Source organism: Saccostrea cucullata, unplaced genomic scaffold (assembly GCF_032062105.1).
Source record: "Saccostrea cucullata isolate Sc308-1 unplaced genomic scaffold, CSIRO_AGI_Scuc_v1 ctg740, whole genome shotgun sequence".
NCBI lineage: Eukaryota > Metazoa > Mollusca > Bivalvia > Ostreida > Ostreidae > Saccostrea > Saccostrea cuccullata.
This window is the reverse complement of record NW_026917965.1, coordinates 51,903-74,567: the sequence shown is the minus strand read 5'-3', so window position 1 is coordinate 74,567 and position 22,665 is coordinate 51,903. Positions and strand designations below refer to the sequence as shown.

Sequence of the window (22,665 nt, the reverse complement as noted above, 5' to 3'; positions counted from 1 at the left end):
AATAAATTTCTACCATTAATTGTCTGTTAGAAGGTGATGCATGAGCGCTCAATAAACAATCGCCTCAACATAGCACTACAGAGAATCCATGCTAATCTGATCGCAGAATCTCAGGTACCAGGGGCACCACCTGTCGAACAGGCAGATAATCTGGTAGGTCAATCAAGATGTCCTAATATATTGGTAATTTTGTCAAATTCAAGCACATAGGAAACCCAAAAAGACAATCGTACATATTGAGTCATTCAACAAATAATGTTTACTTGACAACCTGATTATCTTATGCGATATTGAAAGCTCGCTGTAAATAGTTCAAGCTATTACAAGGCGATAACATGCACCAGCGAGACATTAAAAAACTAGTAGTACATTTCTGTTGATTAAGAAAATTATCATTCTTCACGATAAGGAAATTCAATCCATTATTCTCTCAATCAATAATGAAATAGCCTGACGTGTCTCTTGGTTGTGGAATGGGTTCCCTCCCTGACCGAGAAAAGATAAGAAATGAAATCAATATCATTACATAATAGTTAATGAGTGTATCATTCTATATTATTAGCTTACCTGAGCAAAAGGCTCAGGTTAGATTTTGTCAAAGCGGTATCCAGTATTTGTCTTAATATTCCTCCATATGTTATCTGTAAATTTTTCACAATTTTAAGATTAGTGAAACCTTTTGCTCAGTGTAAACCAAACATATAGTATTAATATATGTAGTTGGTATCTATGTCCCTTCTGTATGTTCAATATGTGTAAGTGTCAATGAGTGTAGTGGCCCACAAGCCTCTTTTTATACCATATACATTATTATTATAAAGCATTTAAGGAATCATTAACTAATGATATTATATCTGAGCAGGAGAGAATGCCCCAGGCCCACCTATCTCCAATCATTGACCTCCACAGAAAAGACCAGCTCTTTGGTTTGGCAGAACGAGTCGTTGCTGTAGAGTCTCTGTAAGGTCGCATGCTGAAATTACCACATCAACAGCAATATTTTTTTTTTTTACATTAATGAGCTCTATAATTAAAATTAATTGAATTTTCCAGGTTTATGTACAAAGTATTTTTTCTGTCTGTAGAATATTCCTGGCCACCCAGCTGAGTCTCCTTCAGCCTCACTTGGAGGCCATGATTCCTCCCAGTAAAAAGGCCTTCCTACAGCAGTTCTTCTCTCAGGTAGAACAACCTCAGACTTGGTATAAATGTAAAATTAGAAAAAAAAATATTCTTTCTTTATTCAATACTAGACTAATAAACATTGTGATATTACCTTTAATCTTGTAACAGTAACTATAAGTGGGGTATACCCTAGCTGACTCATTTTTACCGCAATTTAAAAAAATATAGTTGGAAACCATTCTTTTCTACATGTATATCATTATGTAATAATATTTAGACGGTAAAGATGGCAGAGGAAGTGAGAAAGCCTGTTTACTGGAGTGTGTCACTACAGGCAGTGAACTATGACCAGGTTCTAGGTCAGATGAACACGGTACGATGGGACATCAAGGACATCATGTCACAACACAATCCCTATGTAGACAGCATGCTGAGAGTAAGGCACTCCAATTATTGGGAGAATTCATTTGAGATAAAAGATGATACAATGTAACAATATAAATATTTGCATTGTGCATCAGTATATTTCCTTCACTTTATTTTAATCTTATTGGAACATTTTTTTTATCTTATTCCTTCTATTCAATTCCTGTATGTCTTTAAACAGAGCTTTGAATCGGTGGCTCATCAGCTCGTTGAAATAAACAGAAGAGTTCCAATTCCCAGAGTTGTCTACCAGACATTGTGGGAACACTGTGTTAGACTGGCCAACAGAACATTCGTAGAGGGGTAGGTCAAACCAGGCAAAGATGCATCCTCTTCATTGATTAGTTTTGTCTGAATAATACGAAAGGTCATTATTACTAAGACCTCGATTGTATTTATGTAATAGATAATCAAGACAGGACTCACAGAGGGTCACAATATGCCTTAAATTCTTGCATCATACCCAGTAAGACTTTGAAAGCAGGGTACCACAATTTTTAGAATTTGCTTATATTTACCATTGAAGTTACCATATATTTCTCAATTTACAGATATTCAAATGCCAAAAAGTGCAGCAACGAGGGACGAGCTTTAATGCAGTTAGACTATCAGCAGTTTCTAATGAAGTTAGATGCCATTATAGACCTCAAGTAAGTCTTATGCACTTTGTGTGTGTGTTGTTTATTGTAAAGAGATACTGCAGATTTATGGTTGTTTAAAGCATTTAAATAATAATTTACCATTTAGATATGCTTAAAGACTGATTTATATTGTATTGGTACAGTACTATTTATTGTAAACCAACTTTTATTGGTGAGTGAAAAATATCTGCTAGTTTCACATCCTTCTTTTATTCCCGAATATGTCATGTTGTAAATTAGCTATTCACCTATATATTTATGTAGAATATTGCATCTGTCTCGAAAATTAATAGTCATGGATGGACTCCAAACAGTAGAATCGTGAATAAAGGATGTTGCAAATAATGGTTTACAGTACATAAACATCATTCTTCAAGGTTTTATGATAACATATTTGCATCTTTCGTAGGCCCATTCCAGAAAAAGATTTTGTTGAGAGCTATATAAAGGCGTATTATCTACCAGAGGATCAACTGGATTCGTGGCTTCAAGATCATAAGGTTACAATATTCTAAAACCAAATTTTAATGAAAAAAAAAAGTCTTCTATTATCTTGAAAGAAAATAACTCATAAGTTAAGGGATAACAGAGAGAGAAAGTGTGAAAGACATTGCTATACATGTATATATTTTCTTATCAACAAATTAGTCAAAGAAAATATTGTGTGGAGAAGTCGGCATCATTTGAAAATAATATTACTGCTAAATTGGGATACAAGTGTATGGATAATGGTATAAGATCAAAGCATATGAGGCTGTACTTTCTTTCTTTTTATCATTTTTTAGGAATATTCGAATAAGCAGTTACTGGCCTTGATAAATTCAGTGGACCACATCAACAGGAAATCGAGGCAGAGACTTATTAATATTGTGGAAGAAATGGATCGAAGTAGACGATAATGTGTCAGAAATCTTAACAGACAGACAGTATCAACTTAAAGAATCCATTTCACATCTCTATGGATTTTCTGTAAATTCATTCCAAACTTTATATTGATAAGAGAGTTTTAATTTATATTTTAATATGTAAAAAAAAATTAGGCATTTAATTTTCTTGAAGATAATGAAGCAATTTATGCATTAATCTGTGATACTCATTGTTTTGTATATGAAACACAGTGCAATAGACAATGTTTGTTATTGAATATACATGTACATGCATCATGATATGGCATCATCTATGGAATAAACTTAAATTCCTGAAATTGTTTCTAATTTTTAGGTCACCTGATTAAACTCAGGTGACCTATTGCTATCTGTTTTCGTCCGTCGTCATGCATTGTGCGTCGTGCGTTAACATTTGAACATTTTCAGCTTCTTCTCTGCAACCACTGAACCAATTTCAACCAAATTTGGCACAAAGCATCTATAGGTGAAGGGGAACAAAAATTGTGAATTTCATGATCTCTGCCCCCCTGGGGCCTGAGGGGTGGGGCCAAAACCACTAAAATTAATGCAATCTTTAAAAATCTTCTTCTTTACTCCTGGACATCAAGCAGTCAAACTGTTTGCATGATTGTAATCAGCAGTGAGTCCTCTACCAAAATTTTGAAATTCATGGCCCTGGGGTCAGGGGTTCTAGTGCTAGTGCGGGGCTAAATAAGTAGGTAGTGAAAATGCATTATTTCTTTGAAAATCTTCTTCTCTGCTCCTGGGTATTAAATAAACCAACTAAGCACATAGTTATGATGAGCAAGAGTGATACTACCAAGTTGTGAATTTAATGGCCCCAGGGTCAGGGGTTCTGGTGTTAGGGCGGGGCTCTATTGATTATATAGTGAAAATACATGAATTCTTTGAAAATCTTCTTCTCTGCTCCTGGGTATTAGATAAACTAACTAAGTGCATAGTTATGATGAGCAAGAGTGCCTCTACCAAAATTGTGAATTTTATGGCCCCAGGGTCAGGGGTTCTGGTGTTAGGGCGGGGCTCTATTGATTATATAGTGAAAATACATGAATTCTTTGAAAATCTTCTTCTCTGCTCCTGGGTATTAAATAAACCAACTAAGTACATAGTTATGATGAGCAAGAGTGCCTCTACCAAAATTGTGAATTTCAAGGCCCCAGGGTCAGGGGTTCTGGTGTTAGGGCGGGGCTATATTGATTATATAGTGAAAATACATGAATTCTTTGAAAATCTTCTTCTCTGCTCCTGGATATTAAATAAACTAACTAAGTGCATAGTTATGATGAGCAAGAATGCCTCTACTAAAATTATGAATTTAATTGCCCCTGGGTCTTTGGTTCTGGTGTTAGGGCGGGGCTCTATTGATTATATAGTGTAAATACATGAATTCTTTAAAAATCTTCTTCTCTGCTCCTGGGTATTAAATAATCCAACTAAGTACATAGTTATGATGAGCAAGAGTGCCTCTACCAAAATTGTGAATTTTATAGCCCCAGGGCAGGGGTTCTGGTGTTAGGGCGGGGCTCTATTGATTATATAGTGAAAATACATTAAATCTTTGAAAATTTTCTTCTCTGCTCCATGGTATTAAGCAGATGAACTACCTATATAGTTATGCTGGACAAGGGCCCATATCTTCCAGAATTGTGAATTTCAAGGCCCCAGGGTCAGGGGTACCATAGAAGGGGGGGGCTGTACTTATATACTGAAAATAAGTGAATGGTTTGAAATCTGCTCCTTGGTATTAATCAAATATCAAGGCCTAAGGGTCAGGGGTTCATGTGTGGTAGGGGCACTACTGATTATTGCTGAATATTACTGATTAGTTGAGATGCATTTTTTGTTCCCTTACCCTGCATATGGGTATTAAGTAAACAAACTAAGCAACTGCTAAGTGTATTGTTATGATGATCAATGGTGCCTCTTTCAAAATTGTGAATGCCATAGCACCTGGCTTAATTGTTAAAACATGAATCAAATTCAATCACTGGAAAGTTGTTGCATAATGCTCAGGTGACCTATAAGGCCCATGGGCCTCTTGTTTTACTTGGGGAATATATGATATACGGTTATGTTTGCCTCATTACATGTAGTAGATGACAACCCCTTTTTCGTTCACCAAGATATAATTTAATTTGCCCCAGTTTGAAATAGCCCCCAGGTGGCAAGGACACATTAAGTTTAACAAGCAGATTCAAAGAATTGTGGTCCCCCGCTTTCGGTGTCTGTGGGTAATATGTCATTATTTATTGTTTTGTCAAATATGATGAATGCCCTTTCATATGTTTTTCAAGAGTTATCACCAAAGTTTTTGGAGGTGTTTTGGAAAAGAATAGGTCAACCATGAAGGTCAAGAAGTCAGAAATCATAGCATGCTCGGAAATATTTTGCCACAGGTAATGCACCTGTCAAATATGAAAGCCCTATCTCTTCTAAATCAAAAGTCATAAGGAGCATTTCTGAAAAGTAGGTTAAACTTCAAGGTCAAGAGGTCAAAATTCATAGTTAAGAAAGGACTTTCATTACCGGCCGCCAGGAGGCGGTCGGTTATATGATATGAAAGTTTTAAGTCGCTGTGCGTTTCTGCGGAGTTAACAATTTAAATAAAAATATTCAACATTCATATCGCTGGCGAATCAATATTAAACAAAGATTGTCTAAATGTTTAGAAAAAGCACAATAATCGTAAAATTAAATTTTATAAATAATGGGGTAAATATTTCATCCAATCCTGATTGACAAACTCTGATATAACTGAAGTGCGGAGAAAATTGGTACGAGTGTTAGGCATAGTCTAAAACAAAGACCGCGTTGTAAATCAACAATTTTACTTTCTCTTTTTAAAACAGGATCTGCTGTATTTATTTGAAATGAAGTGTATATCTAAACATTTCCTATGGATGTTTTTCAAAAATATGATGAAATATTGATTCCTTAAAAACAAAGAATATTACGACATGTTCGTCCAGGAGAGTAGGATAGAGCGCGTTTTACAATGTGCCAAAGACTTTCCCGCCACATCTCAACACCAAAACAAAGAGATTGAAAGAGAAGTAATATAGTGGTGGATCTAGAAGGAGTTCGGGGGGGGGGGTTACATCCTCTAAGAGAAAGAGCGAGGAGCCCCACATATTATATATTTGTTGCGTTTTTATTAAGGTAAAACTATAGCTAAGTTTAAACTTTAGTTTTGTACGTTTTATGTAAAAACTACTTCAACAGCAAACTCACCAGAGTTCGTTAAGTTGTACCAACGCAGAGGACTATGCACAGTTTATATTGCCTATACATGTAATATTGTACATGCATTATTCATGAAGAAAATCGGCATTGTCGCATGCATTTTTTTCGTGTCACGAGGATATTTTAACAGAAAAATATAAGAAATTAAAAAAAAACACAGCAAATTTCAGTTTCTAAAATAATTTCAACAGTTATATAAATTGCTTTGCGGCCGATTTTTGACGCTTGCGTCAATATGTTTCTTGTTGGTAACATTGGCAGATCCAGAGGGGGGATTCTGGTGGTTGGAAACACCCCCCTTTATTTTTGTACACACAGAGAGAGATAAAGGGGGGGGGGGGAGAGAGAATATGTGTTTTTTTTCTGTAATATAGATATTTATACTAAATAATAATTTGAAAAAAGAAATACAAAAATCTCTGTCCTTTCTGCTGGCTAAATCTGTAGCTTTTCGTGTACATGTATATGCTTTCCTCCGTGTACCTTCACAACCCCGGCTAAGGGCTCCGAACATCCACAAGTAACATGCAAGGAAGATTCCGGCGAACTTTAGCTATACAATTTTTGGACCATCTTCAGCAGTAACTAACTTTTAGAAGTTTGCATAATCAATGAAGAGAAAGGTTTAAAATGTTCCCATAGTATGCAGATGGAGGGGGGGGGCTCATTTTTTTCTGAGAATAACCTTTTGCTGTAGTTTTCATTAATATTTTGATTTGGAAGATCCCTCCACATTTTTTGTCGCCAGAAAATACGCAGTTTCAAGCATTTGAAAGTTATAAATGTACCGAACAAAAAAGTTACAGAAAGCCCCCTTCTCAAAAAAAGATTTTAGAGTGTGTTGCATAGGTGTTTTTGTTTTTTGTTTTTGCTTATCAACTGTGTTTGGAGGTCACCCCTTCTTATAAATGTAGCTACGGACTTGAAGTGGCCGTGCTGTGATTCTATGCATGAGTGCTGTGGGCACCAACCTCGACCCCCCCCCTCAAAAGTTGCTGGATCCGCCCCTGGGTAATAGGTCAAACGTCAAGATCAAGGTAAGGGGATAAAAAAATGTAGTGTATTGAGAAAGGTCTTAATGTCACGAGTAAAAGACACATGTGTAATATGAAAGTCCCATTCAAAAAATATGACCAAAGTTAAAGTTTTTGTGACAGACGGATAGGCCTGGCAGACTTACAGACTGACAGATGAATGAGATTTAATGTCCTCTCATTTTCACGAAACCGTGGACAAAAACGGACTTGCAAATCACACCCTAATGGTGTCATAAAGACTAGATTTACCCCTTGCCCGTTTGTTGAGTTTGTTCATTTGTAGTGTTTTTATGTACGTTTGTTCTGCTAAGATGATCATTCGTTTTGCATTCATATAAATAAATACTAGTAAATAAAAGCATCCTTGGCTAATGTAGATTCAAATTTGTTCAAGTTTAGAGTTAACTCACTTTTGAATGATTTCTTTTAAGCTGACAGACCAGCAGGAAACATTTTTAGTTTACTATAGTATTTTCCTTTTTGCCCAACCAAACATTTATAGGTGAACTACAAAGCAAAAATTTGATCCTTGACAAGAACAAAAAAAGTAATCCCTGAATTTCCAAGGCTTTGTCACTTCATTCATCAGGCAAATTCTTAATTGTATCTCTTTTCAAACATGTATATGGTCATGTGCATTCCGAGTTTTTCTACATATACCATGTAATTGTTATTGAACTACATACTAAATACACCTCTGTACCTTATTTTGATTATATGAAATTATAAATAATTAACACTTGATTGTGTAAATAACTGACATTTATTACATTTATATAACAATTTTTTTCGGTTTTCCTCCGAACTATTCTTCTGTCCTTCCATCAAGCTTTTGTTTGTTTTCACCAAATGGATTTTTTAGCACCCTAAAAAAAATTTAATACATGTACACTAAGTTAAGATAAAAAATAACCCATAAAGATTAAACAATTTTATCCACAAGCAAAATAAAAATAAAATTTGGTTTTAAGGTCATTAAGCATAAATTTTACCTTAAAATAGTCAACACCAAAGAAGAAGAGCCTTCTAGGGCCAAACAGGCCATCATCATCATCATCATCATCGTAATCATCATCTTCACGTTTATTATCATTGTTAATGTATTCATCAGCAATGTCTTCCTTCAGAAGCTGGGAAATGTAGAATTGTCACATTGTTATTACATACACATGTACATATAGTGTAAGGATTTCATACAACAAATATACTAGTATTATAAAAATTAATCTGGGAAAAGATAGCAAAGAAATATTCAATTTAGACAGGCACATCTTAAAATTTCCTTCTGCTTCAATTTATAGATTAAATAAATAACTAGTGCTAATTGTAACGGGGACCGTTACAGATGTTCCCCAAACGCTCCCCAACTTCCTTTTGGTGCCACATTCCCTGCAAGCTTCATTAAATAAGACAAACTCTATGCATATCTATCTATATTCCAAATCCCATCCTGTTTGATTGAAAACCTAGGGAGTTATAGCTATTTAAAGCATAAGCCAATCAGATTGCAGCGCATGTGCATGCACGCGTTTTCATGATAATTGCTATATATTTTATTGTAGGATATCCTAATACATGCCTATGTTTAAAATTTCAAAGGATTTCGTCAAAAAACAAGAAAGGTATTGAGACTTTAGTTTCAGCCAATCAGAGCAAAGCTCACGAGCATGTGCGTGAGATCTTGCTTTTTTGACCATGTCATCTTGTCTATGCTTCTAATATATACTTATAATATGAGTTTCAAAGCATTTCATCAATAATTTAAATAGTTAAGTCTGTATCAATTATGTTGGACATTTCTCATGTTGCACGTGCGAGCTCTTGCAAGCACACGTGCATGCACATGCTTTCATGATAATTCTTATATTACAGGCTGTAGATCTCCCTAATGTATAACTATGTTCAAAATTTCAAATGATTTTATCAAAAAACAAGAAAGATATAGAGACTTTAGTTTCAGCCAATCAGAGCAAAGCGCACGTGCAAGCGCGTGCAATCTTGCTATTTTGACCATGTCATCTTGTGCATCCTACTAATATATCCTTACATTATGAGTTTCAAAACATTTTGTTAAAAAATAGAAAAGTTACGGTTTTATCCATTATATATTGGTCATTTCAAGTTTTACACGTGCGCGCTCTTGCAAGCACGTGCGCGCAAAATGACCTTGATTCCGCAAATCTACATAACATGTCTACTGACCCTAAAAACATTTCACCTAAATCGGATGTGTAGTTTACAAGATCATTCGCGGACAAAATTTTCCCGAGAAGAAAAATAATAATAACTAGATACGATCTCGTTGCGAGCAACGAGAGGTCTTCCGTCCGTTTTAGGAAAAGAAACCCACGTAAAACCGAGCTGAAAAGAGATTCAAAATTTTGGTCACAAGGATTGAAACCATGTCGCCAACGTGAATGCGCTTTTCTTTTTACTTTTATATGCCCAAAGCGCTAACCATTAAGCTATTGGGAGTACTGCTCTAAATATACTTGTGTATACCACGGTACTTTTGCAACAGTTCACCTGTCTAAGAATTATAAAAAGCATTCATAATTTCGCGCCAAACGCCACGAGTAAATATTCGCACCTTTTCTTTGGACTGATCTATTAGATAGGTATGATAGCATCAATTATATTTTAAAAATAAAACATTCTTAGCGCCTTTATTTTGTTTCGACGTTAAGAAAGTATATGTAACACATTATACACATTATATATCGTATCTAGCCCAGTTACACTAAAGCAGTGAAACGGAAATTAAGTTTTAAGATTGACACTCAATTGCAACGTACTACTGTAACGTGTCGGATCTGAGCGGTCAGTAGGTCCGTGCTCGGATTACCGAGTTTTACTGGGGATATGATTGAATGCAATATATACAGATAATAATATGATACCTGCCTGGTGTCTTTAAATCAAATGATCTAAGTGCTTTGTATAATTATATATCTTCAGTTAATACCGGCACCTGCCTGGTGCCATATGATAATTGCCTCACTATGCTCGTACAACTGACTATATAAGTCAACATCTATCTGCCTTGTACCTCTTGATTTAGCCTTAACACCTGCCTGTTGTATTACTGCTTACCAAGTTGCCTCTATAACTCTAGCCAAGTGGCTACAATATACTTGCACAGTATGATATTGATTTAACTTTGTAAGAGCTTCTCTGTCCTAATGACAACCCTATAGCTAACGTCACACAGCTACATTTTAACTAGTCACTGACTACGGCAACTTTGCACAGTCCGATTTGATCGATAAACCAACTGGTTTCTGTACCAAAGTGAAGACACAAGCCAGTTGGCTGCACTGCCCACTTGTACCTCAACTTAATCAATGATCATAAGTTATCAGATATCATATTGATAAAATAAAACAGATTGCCTTTCTTTGTGCAACACTATTATTATTTTCTAACAGAACATCATTTATCAATAATACTTGTATAATTCTTTAGTCAGTTGACCAATTAATTACAATATTTACGTTGATTATCTATTATAATATACACAAGTAACGGGAGGTAACTCCTCCAACCATTTCACTACTACGTGAAAGTCGAAGTAGTTTTTTACATTTCATGTATCCTTATGTCAGAATGGTTTAATAAAACGCTCAGCTGCCTCCATAAGCCCCTACTCGCGAAATGGCGGAGTTGACAGAGACAGCCGCCATCTTGGGCCCGCTTCAGATTTTCAAATATTAATATCTAGAGATAAGATTAACCAATATTCAAACAACTTATATAGTAAGCATAAATAGAAGGGTCTCTATTAGCATTTCAAAAAGAAATGAAAAATACTGAAAAATAAAAAAGTTAGAAAATACAATTTTTTTAATTCGCTTGTCGTAACAACAGGAAGTACTGACGACGAACGAAAGGTCGCGTCCTGGATAGTGAATATCACGATCTATAATCCCTAAAAGTTTCACAATGATATCTTTTACCGTTCTTGAGATTAACCACGGACAAAATTGCATTTTAAAATCAGGAATTGTCCTATAACTTGGCACCGGAAGCGAATTTCCAAAAAATCTCTCGGATATATAAAATTCATATGACGAAACATCTTTTCTGAAAATTTCACATTATTCCACCCAGTAGTCTCCGAGAAATCGCGTGCACAAAATTAGAAAGTCAAAAAAATAATAAAAAGAATAATAATAATAATAATAATAAGAAACAGTAGAATCACTATAAGGTCTTCCGTGAAGACGGAAGACCTTAATAATAATAATAATAAGAAACAGAGTAAAAACAATATGTTCCCCAACTTCGTTTGGGGAACATAATTATATAAATTTTGAAAATTTTATGTAATACCTCATGTAAAAATGATTTCTCTGTATTGATTGGAGTATCTTGATTCTTTGACACCACAAGACATTCTGGATCTGTTGATAATCCAAGGTTTGGTGACTTCATTTTCTCTGTGATAAGCTCGGCTGACTTTTTCTCTGTGATCACCTGGGCTGACTTTTCCTCAGTGATAAGCTTGGCTGACGTTTCCTTTGTGTTAACCTGGACTGACTTTTCCTCAGTGATAAGCTTGGCTGACTTTTCCTCTGGGATAAGCTGGGCTGACTTTTCCTCAGTGATAAGCTCGTCTGACTTTTCCTCAGTGATAAGCTGGGCTGACTTTTCCTCATTGATAAGCTCAGCTGACTTTTCCTCTGTGATACGCTCGACTGACTTTTCCTCTGTGTTAAGCTTGGCTGACTTTTCCTCTGGGATAAGCTTGGCTGACTTTTCCTCAGTGATAAGCTTGGCTGAATTTTCCTCTGTGACAAGCTCAGCTGACTTTTCCTCAGTGATAAGCTCCGCTGAATTTTTCTCTGTGATAAGCTCAGCTAACTTTACCTCTGTGATAACCTGGGCTGACTTTTCCTCAGTGATAGGCTTGGATGACTTTTCCTCTGTGATAACCTGGGCTGACTTTTCCTCTGTGATAAGCTGGGCTGAATTTTCCTCTTTGACAAGCTCGGCTGACTTTTCCTCAGTGATAAGCTCGGCTATATTTTTCTCAGTGATAAGCACACCTGACTTTTCCTCTGTGTTAACCTGGGCTGACTTTTCCTCAGTGATAAGCTCAGCTGACATTTCCTCTGTGATCAGCTCAGCTGACTTTTCCTCTACATTAACCTGGGCTGACTTTTTCTCTGTGATAAGCTTGGCTGTCTTTTCCTTTGTGATAAGCTTTGCTGACTTATTCTCTGTGATTAGCTCAGCTGACTTTTCCTCTGTGATAAGCTTGGCTGAATTTTCCTCTGTGACAAGCTCAGCTGACTTTTCCTCAGTGATAAGCTCGGCTGAATTTTTCTCAGTGATAAGCTTGGCTGACTTTACCTCTGTGATAACCTGGGCTGACTTTTCCTCTTTGATAAGCTTGGCTGACTCTTTCTCTGTGATAAGATCAGCTGACTTTTCCTCTGTGATAAACTTGGCTGACTTTTCCTTTGTGTTAACCTGGGCTGATTTTTCCTCAGTGATAAGCTTGGCTGACTTTTCCTCTGGGATAATCTGGACTGACTTTCCCTCAGTGATAGGCTTGGCTGAATTTTCCTCTGTGATAAGCTTGGCTGACTTATTCTTTGTGATAAGCTCAGCTGACTTTTCCTCTGTGATAAGCTTGGCTGACTTTTCCTCTTTGTTAACCTGGGCTGACTTTTCCTCTGTGATCAGCTTAGCTGACTTTTCTTCTGTGATAAGCTGGGCTGACTTTTCCTCAGTGATAAGCTCAGCTGACTTTTCATCTTTGATAAGCTTGGCTGACTTTTTCTCTGTGATAAGCTCAGCAGACTTTTCCTCTGTGATAATCTCAGCAGACTTTTTCTCTGTGTTAACCTGGGTTGACTTTTCCTCAGTGATAAGCTTGGCTGACTTTTCCTCAGTGATAAGCTGGGCTGACTTTTCCTCTGTGATAACCTGGGCTGACTCTTCCTCAGTGATAAGCTTGGCTGACTTTTCCTCTGTGATGAGCTCAGCTGACTTTTCCTCTGTGATAAGCTTGGCTGACTTTTCCTCTGTGATAAGCTTTGCTGACTTTTTCTCTGTGATAAGCTCAGCTGACTTTTCCTCTGTGATAAGCTCAGCTGACTTTTCCTCTTCGTTAACCTGGGCTGACTTTTCCTCAGTGATAAGCTTGGCTGACCTTTCCTCAGTGATAAGCTGGGCCGACTTTTCCTCTGTGATAACCTGGGCTGAATTTTCCTCAGTGATGAGCTCGGCTGACTTTTCCTCTGTGATGAGCTCAGCTGACTTTTCCTCTGTGATGAGCTCAGCTGACTTTTCCTCAGTGATAAGCTCAGCTGACTTTCCCTCTGTGATAAGCTTGGCTGACTTTTCCTCTGTGTTAAGCTTGGCTGACTTTTCCGCTGGGTTAAGCTTGGCTGACCTTTCCTCAGTGATAAGCTTGCCTGACTTTTCCTCTGTGATAAGCTTGCATGACTTTTCCTCTGTGATAAGTTTGGCTGAATTTTCCTCTGTGCTAACCTTGGCTGACTTTTCCTCTGTGCTATCCTGGGCTGATTTTTTCTCAGTGATAAGCTTGGCTGACTTTTCCTCGGGGATAAGCTCAACTGACTTTTCCTCAGTGATAAGCTGGGCTGACTTTTCCTCTGTGATAAGCTCGGCTGACTTTTCCTCTATGATAAGCTCAGCTGACTTTTCCTCTGTGTTAACCTGGGCTGACTTTTGCTCAGTGTTAAGCTTGACTGACTTTTCCTCACTGATGAGATTGGCTGACTTTTTCTCAGAGATAACCTGGGCTGACTTTTCCTCTGTGATGAGCTCGGCTGACTTTTTCTCTGTGATAAGCTCAGCCGACTTTTCCTGTGTGATAAGCTCGGCTGACTTTTCCTCTTTGATAAGCTTGGCTGACTTTTCCTCTGGGATAAGCTGGGTTGACTCTTCCTCAGGGATAAGCTCAACTGACTTTTCCTCTGTGATAAGCTCAGCTGACTTTTCCTCAGTGATAAGCTTGGCTGACTTTTTTTCCTCTGTGATAAGCCGGGCTGACTTCTTTTCTGCCGGGATAACTTGTTTATCTGCTTTTCTCAGCTCTGCTAACTTTATCCTTTCAGTGGGAGACTGTTTTTCTGTTAGACCAGTGTTTGTAATTTGTTGGCCCTCTTTAGGAAAATCTCTCTTGTTATATATATTCACATTCTTTCTTTGTTCTGTTGTTGGTGTGAAGATCTAAAAAAATAGGTAAATAAATGTAATTTTATTGCCTGGTTTTACTGAATGCAAGAAATTAAATAATCAGTTAAAAGAAATTAAAGAAGGAAATAATGTTCCTGATAAACTAATATAAACATGTATAACGTACATTTATGCATATACTGGTATCTGTATGTATGAATGAACACTTTACCTCTTGTTTTATTCTTCGAGAATAATTTTGTCTTTTTACTGAGTTGTTTGGAAGCTTCTTTGCATCATATCTCTTTTCCCTAAAAAATGAAAAGGGGTTTTTGTACTGCACTAGACACTGAAACTTAAGTGACATCCACGTATTTAATGAAGGAAAGTGTTGATATGATCAATATTGTAAACATTTTTTGCAATGATGTTTTTATTATTATATTTTCAAGTCTATAGAATAATGCAAGATATATAAACAAATTGTGGTGCCAAAAATTCAAATTAAAAAGAAAAGATTTTGTTAAAATTGTTTATTTTAAATTTAGTTAATTATCTGCAGTCAGATTTTGTTTAATCCAAGTACAGAGCTCTAAATTATTTACAGTACAAAATGAAAAAATAATCTAATGTAACTGAAATTAAAAGACCGTAACAATAAATTGAATCAGTACCTGAAGTTGTCTTTCTGCTTTCTTCTATGAGTTGACTCAAGTCTGCTTCTCTCCACTCCAGTTCTCTGTCCCACAGTATTAGCTAACTGTAAGTAAAACAAAAACAAAATATGTCAAAGGCAAACAGTGGTATTTATCATTGGAATCCCCACTGAATAAATCTGAATGGACTAAAATACCTCAGTTCTTCTTTCCTCTTCCTCAACCCTCTCTGCCCACGAATAGTCAAACTTTAAAATCTGAAGCTTTTTTCTCTGTAAGTAAAGAATAAATACTGGTACATCTACATGGGATTAATAAAGAAAAGGGAACAGAATGTGAAACTTATGTCATGTAAAGGCTGATATATAATTATGTTCAGGGTTTTATTAAATTTAAATCGAGAATAATATGTAAATCCAAAATCACTTACCCAGTCTTTAACAGGTTCATTGCCAAAATCTGTTTCCTCTCTGTGTAGAGAAATACAATGTTTATGTTATTGGTAATCTCAATATTTTAAAACTCTTAGAGTACATATAATTATAAAGGATTGAAATATGTCAAAACTATATGATGTGCTGATATTAGATTTATATTTGACAATCATACCTGATGTTGTCAATGTGTTTGCTCTTTGTCTGTTCCCCTGTTATCTCTTTATTCAGCACTCTTTCCATGTCTTCTTGCTTTTGGGCCTAAAATATCAAAGAAAATAAAATGACCATGCACACTTTTACAGATAACCTTGAGTGGCAATTACAAACTTTGTTTTATAATTTTATAATAAGTATGCCACTAAAGAAATCATTTGAATTTCAAAATACACATGTACTGATTTTCTTCCCTATTTTAATCATAAATTTTGTTACAAAGCTACATCATGTACTAGTATATGCACTTTACTCCCTATATTCTATTATTCACCTCCACAAGTCTCTCCTTCTCTTCAACGGCATCTGCCCAACTATAACTAAATTTCAAGATCTTTAGCTTTGAGTCCTAAAAAACAATAGATAGAGAATAAACAAATACTAGTACTCATCAAATTCAAAATTTAAAATGCGGAGGGGGTGATATAATTGATAAAAAAAGATTAAATATAATGAAAAGCAGTGTATTAAAAGTATCCCCCACCCCACCCCTCTTTAAATTGCTTGTAGATGTACATTAATTTTGTTGCCAATGTTGATCATTTTAGTTTTGAAATCATATTAATGATTATATACATTCGACAACCATTTAAAAAAAAATACAAAAAAGATATTTTAAAATCTGACAGTCTAGTTGCATGTATTTGTCACAGGTACCTGACGTAACTTATTTTTCTTTTAATAAAAAAATATTTGTATAAGAAAGTTAAACTCACAACATCTGTGACAGCACTGTCGCCGAAATCTAAAATCTCATTCCAATCGATGTCCATAGTTGCTTGCCTTGCTACATGAAGAAACAATAATATTTCTCAGAAATTTGACAAATACCATGCAATATATTATTTAAAAATAATTCTGACAAGAAGAATTATAACAAAGCTCTGGACTAAAGAATCAGGGGCATTAAGACCCTAAATATGCCCCAACCATAATGGACAAAATATTATAAATATTAAAAGAATTATTATTGAATCACACCTTTTCAGACATATTTTGATGAAAAAAACACTATTAAGACATTTTGGGGTCAATACAAAAATAACACAATTTTCACTGATTTCTGGAAATTCTTAATAATTTTTTTCCCTGTAAATATGATTAAAGAAATAAAAGATGGATGTTTAATACAAGTACAACAGAAATGATCTTAAACATGTGAATAGAAACTATTTTTTTAGCTATTAGTGGTAAAAAAGCGGATTTTAATGTAAAACAGTTGTTTTTGTCCCTCGCTTTCGCTAAAGCGAGGGGACATTAAATCTAATTCATCTGTTCGTCTGTCCGTCAGTCTGTCCGTCACAAAAACTTTAACCTTGCCCATAACTTTTGATTTAATGGAGCTATGACTTTCATATTACACATGTGTATTCCTTGTTACAATACCTTTCTTTGGGTACCACCAAATTTGACCTTTTGACCTTGACCTTTGAGTTTAACCCACTTTTACACAAAAATTCCAAACTTTTACTTTGGCCATAACTTTTGAATGGTAGGTACTAGGACTTTCATATTTCACATATGTATTTTTTGTGGCAAGACCTTTCATTGGATACCAACAACCTTGACCTTTCGACCTTGACCATGGAGTTTCAGTACTTATGAAAAAACTTTAACCTTGACCATTACTTTTGAACGGTGGTGACTAAGGCTTTCGTACTTCACATATGTAATCCTTGTAAAAAAAAAACTTCCATTGGATACCAACAACTTTTACCCCTTGACTTTGGAGTTTTAACTACTTTTTAAACTTTAACCTTGGTCACAACTTTTAAACAGTAGATACTAGAACTTTTATTTTTCACATATGTATTCTTTGAGTCAAGACCTTTCATTGGATACCAACAACCTTTACCTTTTGACCTTGACCTTTGAGATTTACGTACTTATGAATAAACTTTAACCTTGACCATAGCTTTTGAAATGTGAGAGCTAGGGCTTTCCTACTTCAAATATGTAATCCTTTGAGAAGACCTTTCATTGGATACCAACTATTTTCACCCTTTGACCTTGACATTGGAGTTTTCACTACTTTTACAAAAAACTTTAACTTTGGTCACAACTTTTGAACGATAGATAATAAGACTTTCATATTTCACATATATATTTTTTTGTGGCAGGAGCTTTAATTTGATATCAACAACTTTGACCTTGACCTTAAAGATCTACTTACTTATGAATAAACTTTAACCTTGACCATAACTTTTGAACGATAACGGCTAGGACTTTCATACTTCACATACTTAATTCTTGTGAGAAGACCTTTCATTGGATATCAACAACTTTGACCCTTTGATCTTGACCTTGGAGTTGACCTCCTTTAAAAACTTTCACTTTGGCCATAAGTTTTTAACGGTCAGGATTAGGGTTTTCATCCTTCAAAAAAATCAACTTCAATGATAATTTCTAAATAAATGACATATGGTAGGGTGTTCATATTAGACACAATATGTCATTAAAAAAATAACATCTCACTCACAAAGACACCGAAAGCGGGGGCCACAATTCTTTGAATTTACTTGTATGTATTTCACATAAAAATACATTGAATGCACAAAGTGAACAAACAAGAAATGTATTCAATTAACATTTTTAATAACAATTCATTAAACTTGACAAAAATAACAATAAGGGATTTCAGTTTGCATAAACAAATTCCAGAACTCCCATCACCCACCTATACTTTTTCCAAAAAGATCATAGAAGTTTAACATCACACCACTCATGCCTTATACACTACATTTACTCATAATAAAATAATGTTTATCATCCTCACAATGTCATAAAAATGACCTAAGCATCAAAGAATTAGTTATTCTAGTACATGTTTGTCTGGAAAGGTTTTGTAATTACATTGTATTACAAAAAATAACAAGTACTTGTATATAGTCATGTTAATTATTAACAAAGTTCAATATGCAAATAAACACATTGCATAATAAACTATAATTGTTACTATTATCTGAGAAACATTTTGTGATGCATTATGCATTTTACATCAGTATATTAATTTTGATAACAATTAATCATAATATGATAATAACAAATCATTTCATTTGTCAAAGTACATAATTCATCTTTCAATATTTACAACCAAACTTATTAAACTCATGCAATGAATCTACTATGTTTTTGGGATGTACAATGTACTATATTTTAATTTCTCAATTATATAACAGATGTTAAGAAATCACAATTTAAACATAAAAAAAATCATAGATACATAAAAATCCCTATTTACAATTAATAAATAACAATATATACACAGCCTTCCACTATATTGTTGAAAACAATAATGGGAGTCTAATGCAGTTGATATCATAACATGCAGATTGATTGATTAATTGATTGTATATTGTTTAACGTTCCTCTTGAGAATTTTCATTTATATGGAGACGCCTATAATCTGCAGAATGTTCACTCTCAATAATGTTCACTATCAATAAACCAATGTCACAATTCATGTCACTCTTCCGTTGCACTCATTTCACTTTCTGATGAGCCATCCATTACTGCAGGTTGCACAGCTGCATTCTCAAGTAGTCAGCCCAGTCTTGAATAGGTCTTACTGCAAAGTTTGTGTGTCTTTCATAGCCAAGAAACCACAATACTGAGGCCACATGGGCACATGCCCCGACAACTCTGGCTCCAGCACGGCACTGACAATACTAACAAGTAACAGCTCCAGTAACAGGATATTGTTTTGGACCATCTCCAGGCATCCTACAATTAAAATATAAACATCAAAATTAAATTACTATATATATTATGTAACTATTGACATTTTGTCTATACATGAATGAAGGGGGTTACTTGTACAGTGTATATACATTTGCATAAGATTTTCTTTATATATGAGAAAAGGGGAATAATTTATTTATACATGTATCACCAGGTATAATATATAATTATTTCATTCATGAAATCAATTTAAATAGCAGTTTTATTGATTTACTTATTTGAGTTAAATGAATAAAATCTGAAGCAATGACATTATTGGGTACTTTAAATTAAAACAAAAAAGATGAACCTTGTAATGACAAACATTTTTTTTCTTCATTTAAATGGTGATTTAAATGAATTCATAATATTCCAAGGTAATCTAATTATTTTTTTTAATACTGACAAAAGTTTAATTTTACATTAATAATATTTTAATTAATAAGTTAAAAAAAACAACAAAAATACATTGTTCCCACAAGAAAAATAGAAAGAATTTATATTGTTTATTCTGCAACGAACATTAATTAGATTTAGTGATGTTAGCTTATTTTTAAGAAACAATTTTTTTTATTTCTTTAATGGTTTAACATAAATAAAAAAAAAAAAAAAACTTCTTGCCATTTTTTTTATTTTTGACTGTTATAGCACACCACACATTTACGCAAAGTACACAGGTACCAGTGTAAGGCTAGACTCAGTTGTATTTGTACTCAGACAGAAAAATATGTTATAAACCCCAACCTAGAAATGTAGTATATTTATATTTTAATGCTGTATATGTAAAGATTTTCACAACTGATAAAACGCGGCTAATCATGAAGATCAACCGGCCGATCGACGGTTCATATGAATGAATCATGAATATTAGGGCCTAAATAAAAAAGAATCGATGATTAAGTCATTTTTTTTATAATCTATTTTTTTCTTTGAAAGAAGATAGCATTTTGTGTTCCTGTTTGATGTATTTTAGATACACATTTTCTATTTTCAACTGTTTGACATGCATGTGAAGATTACCGTCCCCCCCGAGTTCATGGAGTTAGCGGAGTCTGTCATGTCGAATCTGCTATCATTAATAAGTATAGGAGGGGATTTAATTTTGAACAGTGCATGTAAAATTACAATTGCTCTGATTTTCAATTCATCCCTACCTGTTAAATGGTTAGAACTTCGATAAATCTACTGTCACATTTTCTGTTTCCTCCAACTTTGTTTACGTCTGAATATAAAAACCGAAACCGGAAGCGATCAAAATCGGCCTCGAAAAACATCGTTTTATATATTTTTCAGGGTGGCCGCATGCAAGCAACAGAATGATATTTTGGGATATAATTTATTGTGCCATTTTAAACAATCTATTAAATTTTTACTCTGTTGTTTGCGTGCGGCCATATCTAAATCCTGTTTGGAATGTGAGAATTTGATGGAAATTTCTCAATTCCGGAAAAATCGCCCTACTTCACATGGTGATAACTCAACTACAAATCAAATGTTGAAAATTTTATTGCTATTTCCATCAAACTGAACATCTCGATATATGAAAAATAAATCAACTTAACGATAACACTGGTATAAAAATATTTAAAAAATATTGGGCAGCTCACATATGCTTACTGCCCCTGATTCTTTACCTTCTACTTCCAAGCTCAACACTGTTTTGTTTTGTTTAGTGATGATTGTTACGTCAAACTGTTTGTGACGTTTGATCACGTGATAATGTAATTATGACGTAAGAATAGCAGAAAAACTTCACAAAGAATAAAAAAGATTTTTTTCTTTAGATCTAGACTTATTTTTTATTATTTTTTTAATATTGCCTTTACACGGCACTGTAACTTATTGTTGTGGGATTATGGGGTGGTTGGGGTGGTTGATATTTTTGTCAGTAATTGAGTTGAGATTTTTTTTTTAATTATCCCAGGTAAAAAACATAAGATTTAAATTTACTTACAAAATTTTCAAAGTGTCGAATGTTGGATAAAAAAAAGTACGTATCTATTGGTGCCGATTTCAAACACTGAACTCTTACATTTGAAGAAAAAAATAGAATCAAGTCTTAAAGAGATACCAGAGAGAAAAAATGGGTATACTTACTTTTTCCTTTTGTTAGGTTGTGAAGTTAATTAAATTGTGACGTAGACAATCAAATAAACGTAAGCACCCCCCCCCCCCCATCCAAAACGTCACAATTAGCCATAGTGACTGAAATTGTTTTACATTCTTGGTCTAACTATTATTTTTCGTCCTTAGCAGAAAAATGTTAATAATTCAACTATAGAAGGTTTCCTGCAATTGAACATAAGCATGATTTCTGTAAAATTGCACATGTTTTCAACGTGTTTGTAATTAATGTGTGCCTTTATGAATTTAAATCCGTAATATTTTTTAGTTTATCCATATCTAAACTTGAAAACATTATCTGGAAAATACATACCTATACATAAAACAAGCAAATTCAAGGAATTGTGGTCCCCCGCTTTCGGTGTCTCTGTAGGTGAGATGTCATTTTTATGACATATTGTGTGTAATATGAACACCCTATCATATGTCTTTTATTTAGAAATCATCACTGAACTCCAAGGTCAAAGGGTTAAAGTTCTTGGCATCCAATGAAAAGTCTTCTCGCAAGGATTACATATGTGAAGTATGAAAGCCCTAGCCCTTACCCTTCAAAAGTTATGGTCAAGGTTAAAGTTTTTTCATAAGTACAAAAGAATCTCCAAGGTCAAGGTCAAAAGGTCAAAGTTGTTGATATCAAATGAAAGAACTTGCCACAAAGAATACATATGTGAAATGTGAAAGTCCTAGTACATGTATCTACTGTTCAAAAGTTGTGGCAAGGTCAAAGTTTTTGAAAAGTAGGTTAAATTCCAAGGTCAAAAGGTCAAAGTTCTTAGTATTCAATGAAAGGTCTTCTCACAAGAATTACATTTATGAAGTATGAAAGCCCTAGCCCTTACCGTTCAAAAGTTATGGTCAAGGTTAAAGTTATTTCATAAGTACGTAAATTTCCAAGGTCAAAGTCAAAGTTGTTGGTATCCAATAAAAGGTCTTGTCACAAAAAATAAATTTGTATAATATGAAAGTTATAGCCAAAGTAAAAG

At 34.5% G+C, this 22,665-nt stretch overlaps 2 protein-coding genes and 1 long non-coding RNA gene across 4 annotated transcripts in view; 1 reads left to right on the top strand and 2 right to left on the bottom strand.

The window, feature by feature from the left end:
- The window catches only part of LOC134269931 (syndetin-like), a 30,611-nt gene extending 27,215 nt beyond the window's left edge, over nt 1–3,396 (top strand). For both annotated transcript variants that reach the window (XM_062752200.1, XM_062752135.1), the window contains 8 exons: nt 31–153; nt 863–960; nt 1,086–1,182; nt 1,403–1,561; nt 1,733–1,854; nt 2,103–2,201; nt 2,602–2,692; nt 2,978–3,396. In XM_062752200.1, the coding sequence (XP_062608184.1) occupies nt 31–153; nt 863–960; nt 1,086–1,182; nt 1,403–1,561; nt 1,733–1,854; nt 2,103–2,201; nt 2,602–2,692; nt 2,978–3,091 (903 nt within the window). In that variant the 3' untranslated portion in view covers nt 3,092–3,396. The remainder of the gene's footprint in view (nt 1–30; nt 154–862; nt 961–1,085; nt 1,183–1,402; nt 1,562–1,732; nt 1,855–2,102; nt 2,202–2,601; nt 2,693–2,977) is intronic.
- A 4,744-nt stretch (nt 3,397–8,140) lies between these two features.
- On the bottom strand, nt 8,141–21,237 carry LOC134269477 (caldesmon-like). Its single transcript, XM_062751714.1, has 11 exons — nt 21,193–21,237; nt 16,555–16,625; nt 16,113–16,187; nt 15,798–15,883; nt 15,619–15,658; nt 15,386–15,460; nt 15,207–15,292; nt 14,765–14,843; nt 11,713–14,586; nt 8,373–8,510; nt 8,141–8,246 (listed from the first exon to the last, which is right to left on the bottom strand). The coding sequence occupies exons 2-11, from the start codon at nt 16,609–16,611 to the stop codon at nt 8,223–8,225; spliced, it is 3,534 nt and encodes a 1,177-aa protein (XP_062607698.1). The 5' UTR covers nt 16,612–16,625; nt 21,193–21,237; the 3' UTR covers nt 8,141–8,222.
- On the bottom strand, nt 18,173–20,839 carry LOC134269415 (uncharacterized). The gene is made up of 2 exons (XR_009992577.1): nt 20,713–20,839; nt 18,173–19,561 (listed from the first exon to the last, which is right to left on the bottom strand). It is a non-coding gene; the product is annotated as an uncharacterized LOC134269415 (long non-coding RNA).
- Nucleotides 21,238–22,665: the final 1,428 nt, after the last annotated feature.

Excerpts from the sequence above, each read along its gene's own strand:
- LOC134269477 (XM_062751714.1), bottom strand. The coding sequence starts at position 16,611 with ATGGACATCGATTGGAATGAGATTTTAGATTTCGGCGACAGTGCTGTC. Across the intron at positions 15,659-15,797 it reads AAACACATTGACAACATCAG|AGAGGAAACAGATTTTGGCA; the intron begins GTATGATTGTCA and ends TTCTCTACACAG. Across the intron at positions 14,587-14,764 it reads CTCGAAGAATAAAACAAGAG|ATCTTCACACCAACAACAGA; the intron begins GTAAAGTGTTCA and ends CTATTTTTTTAG.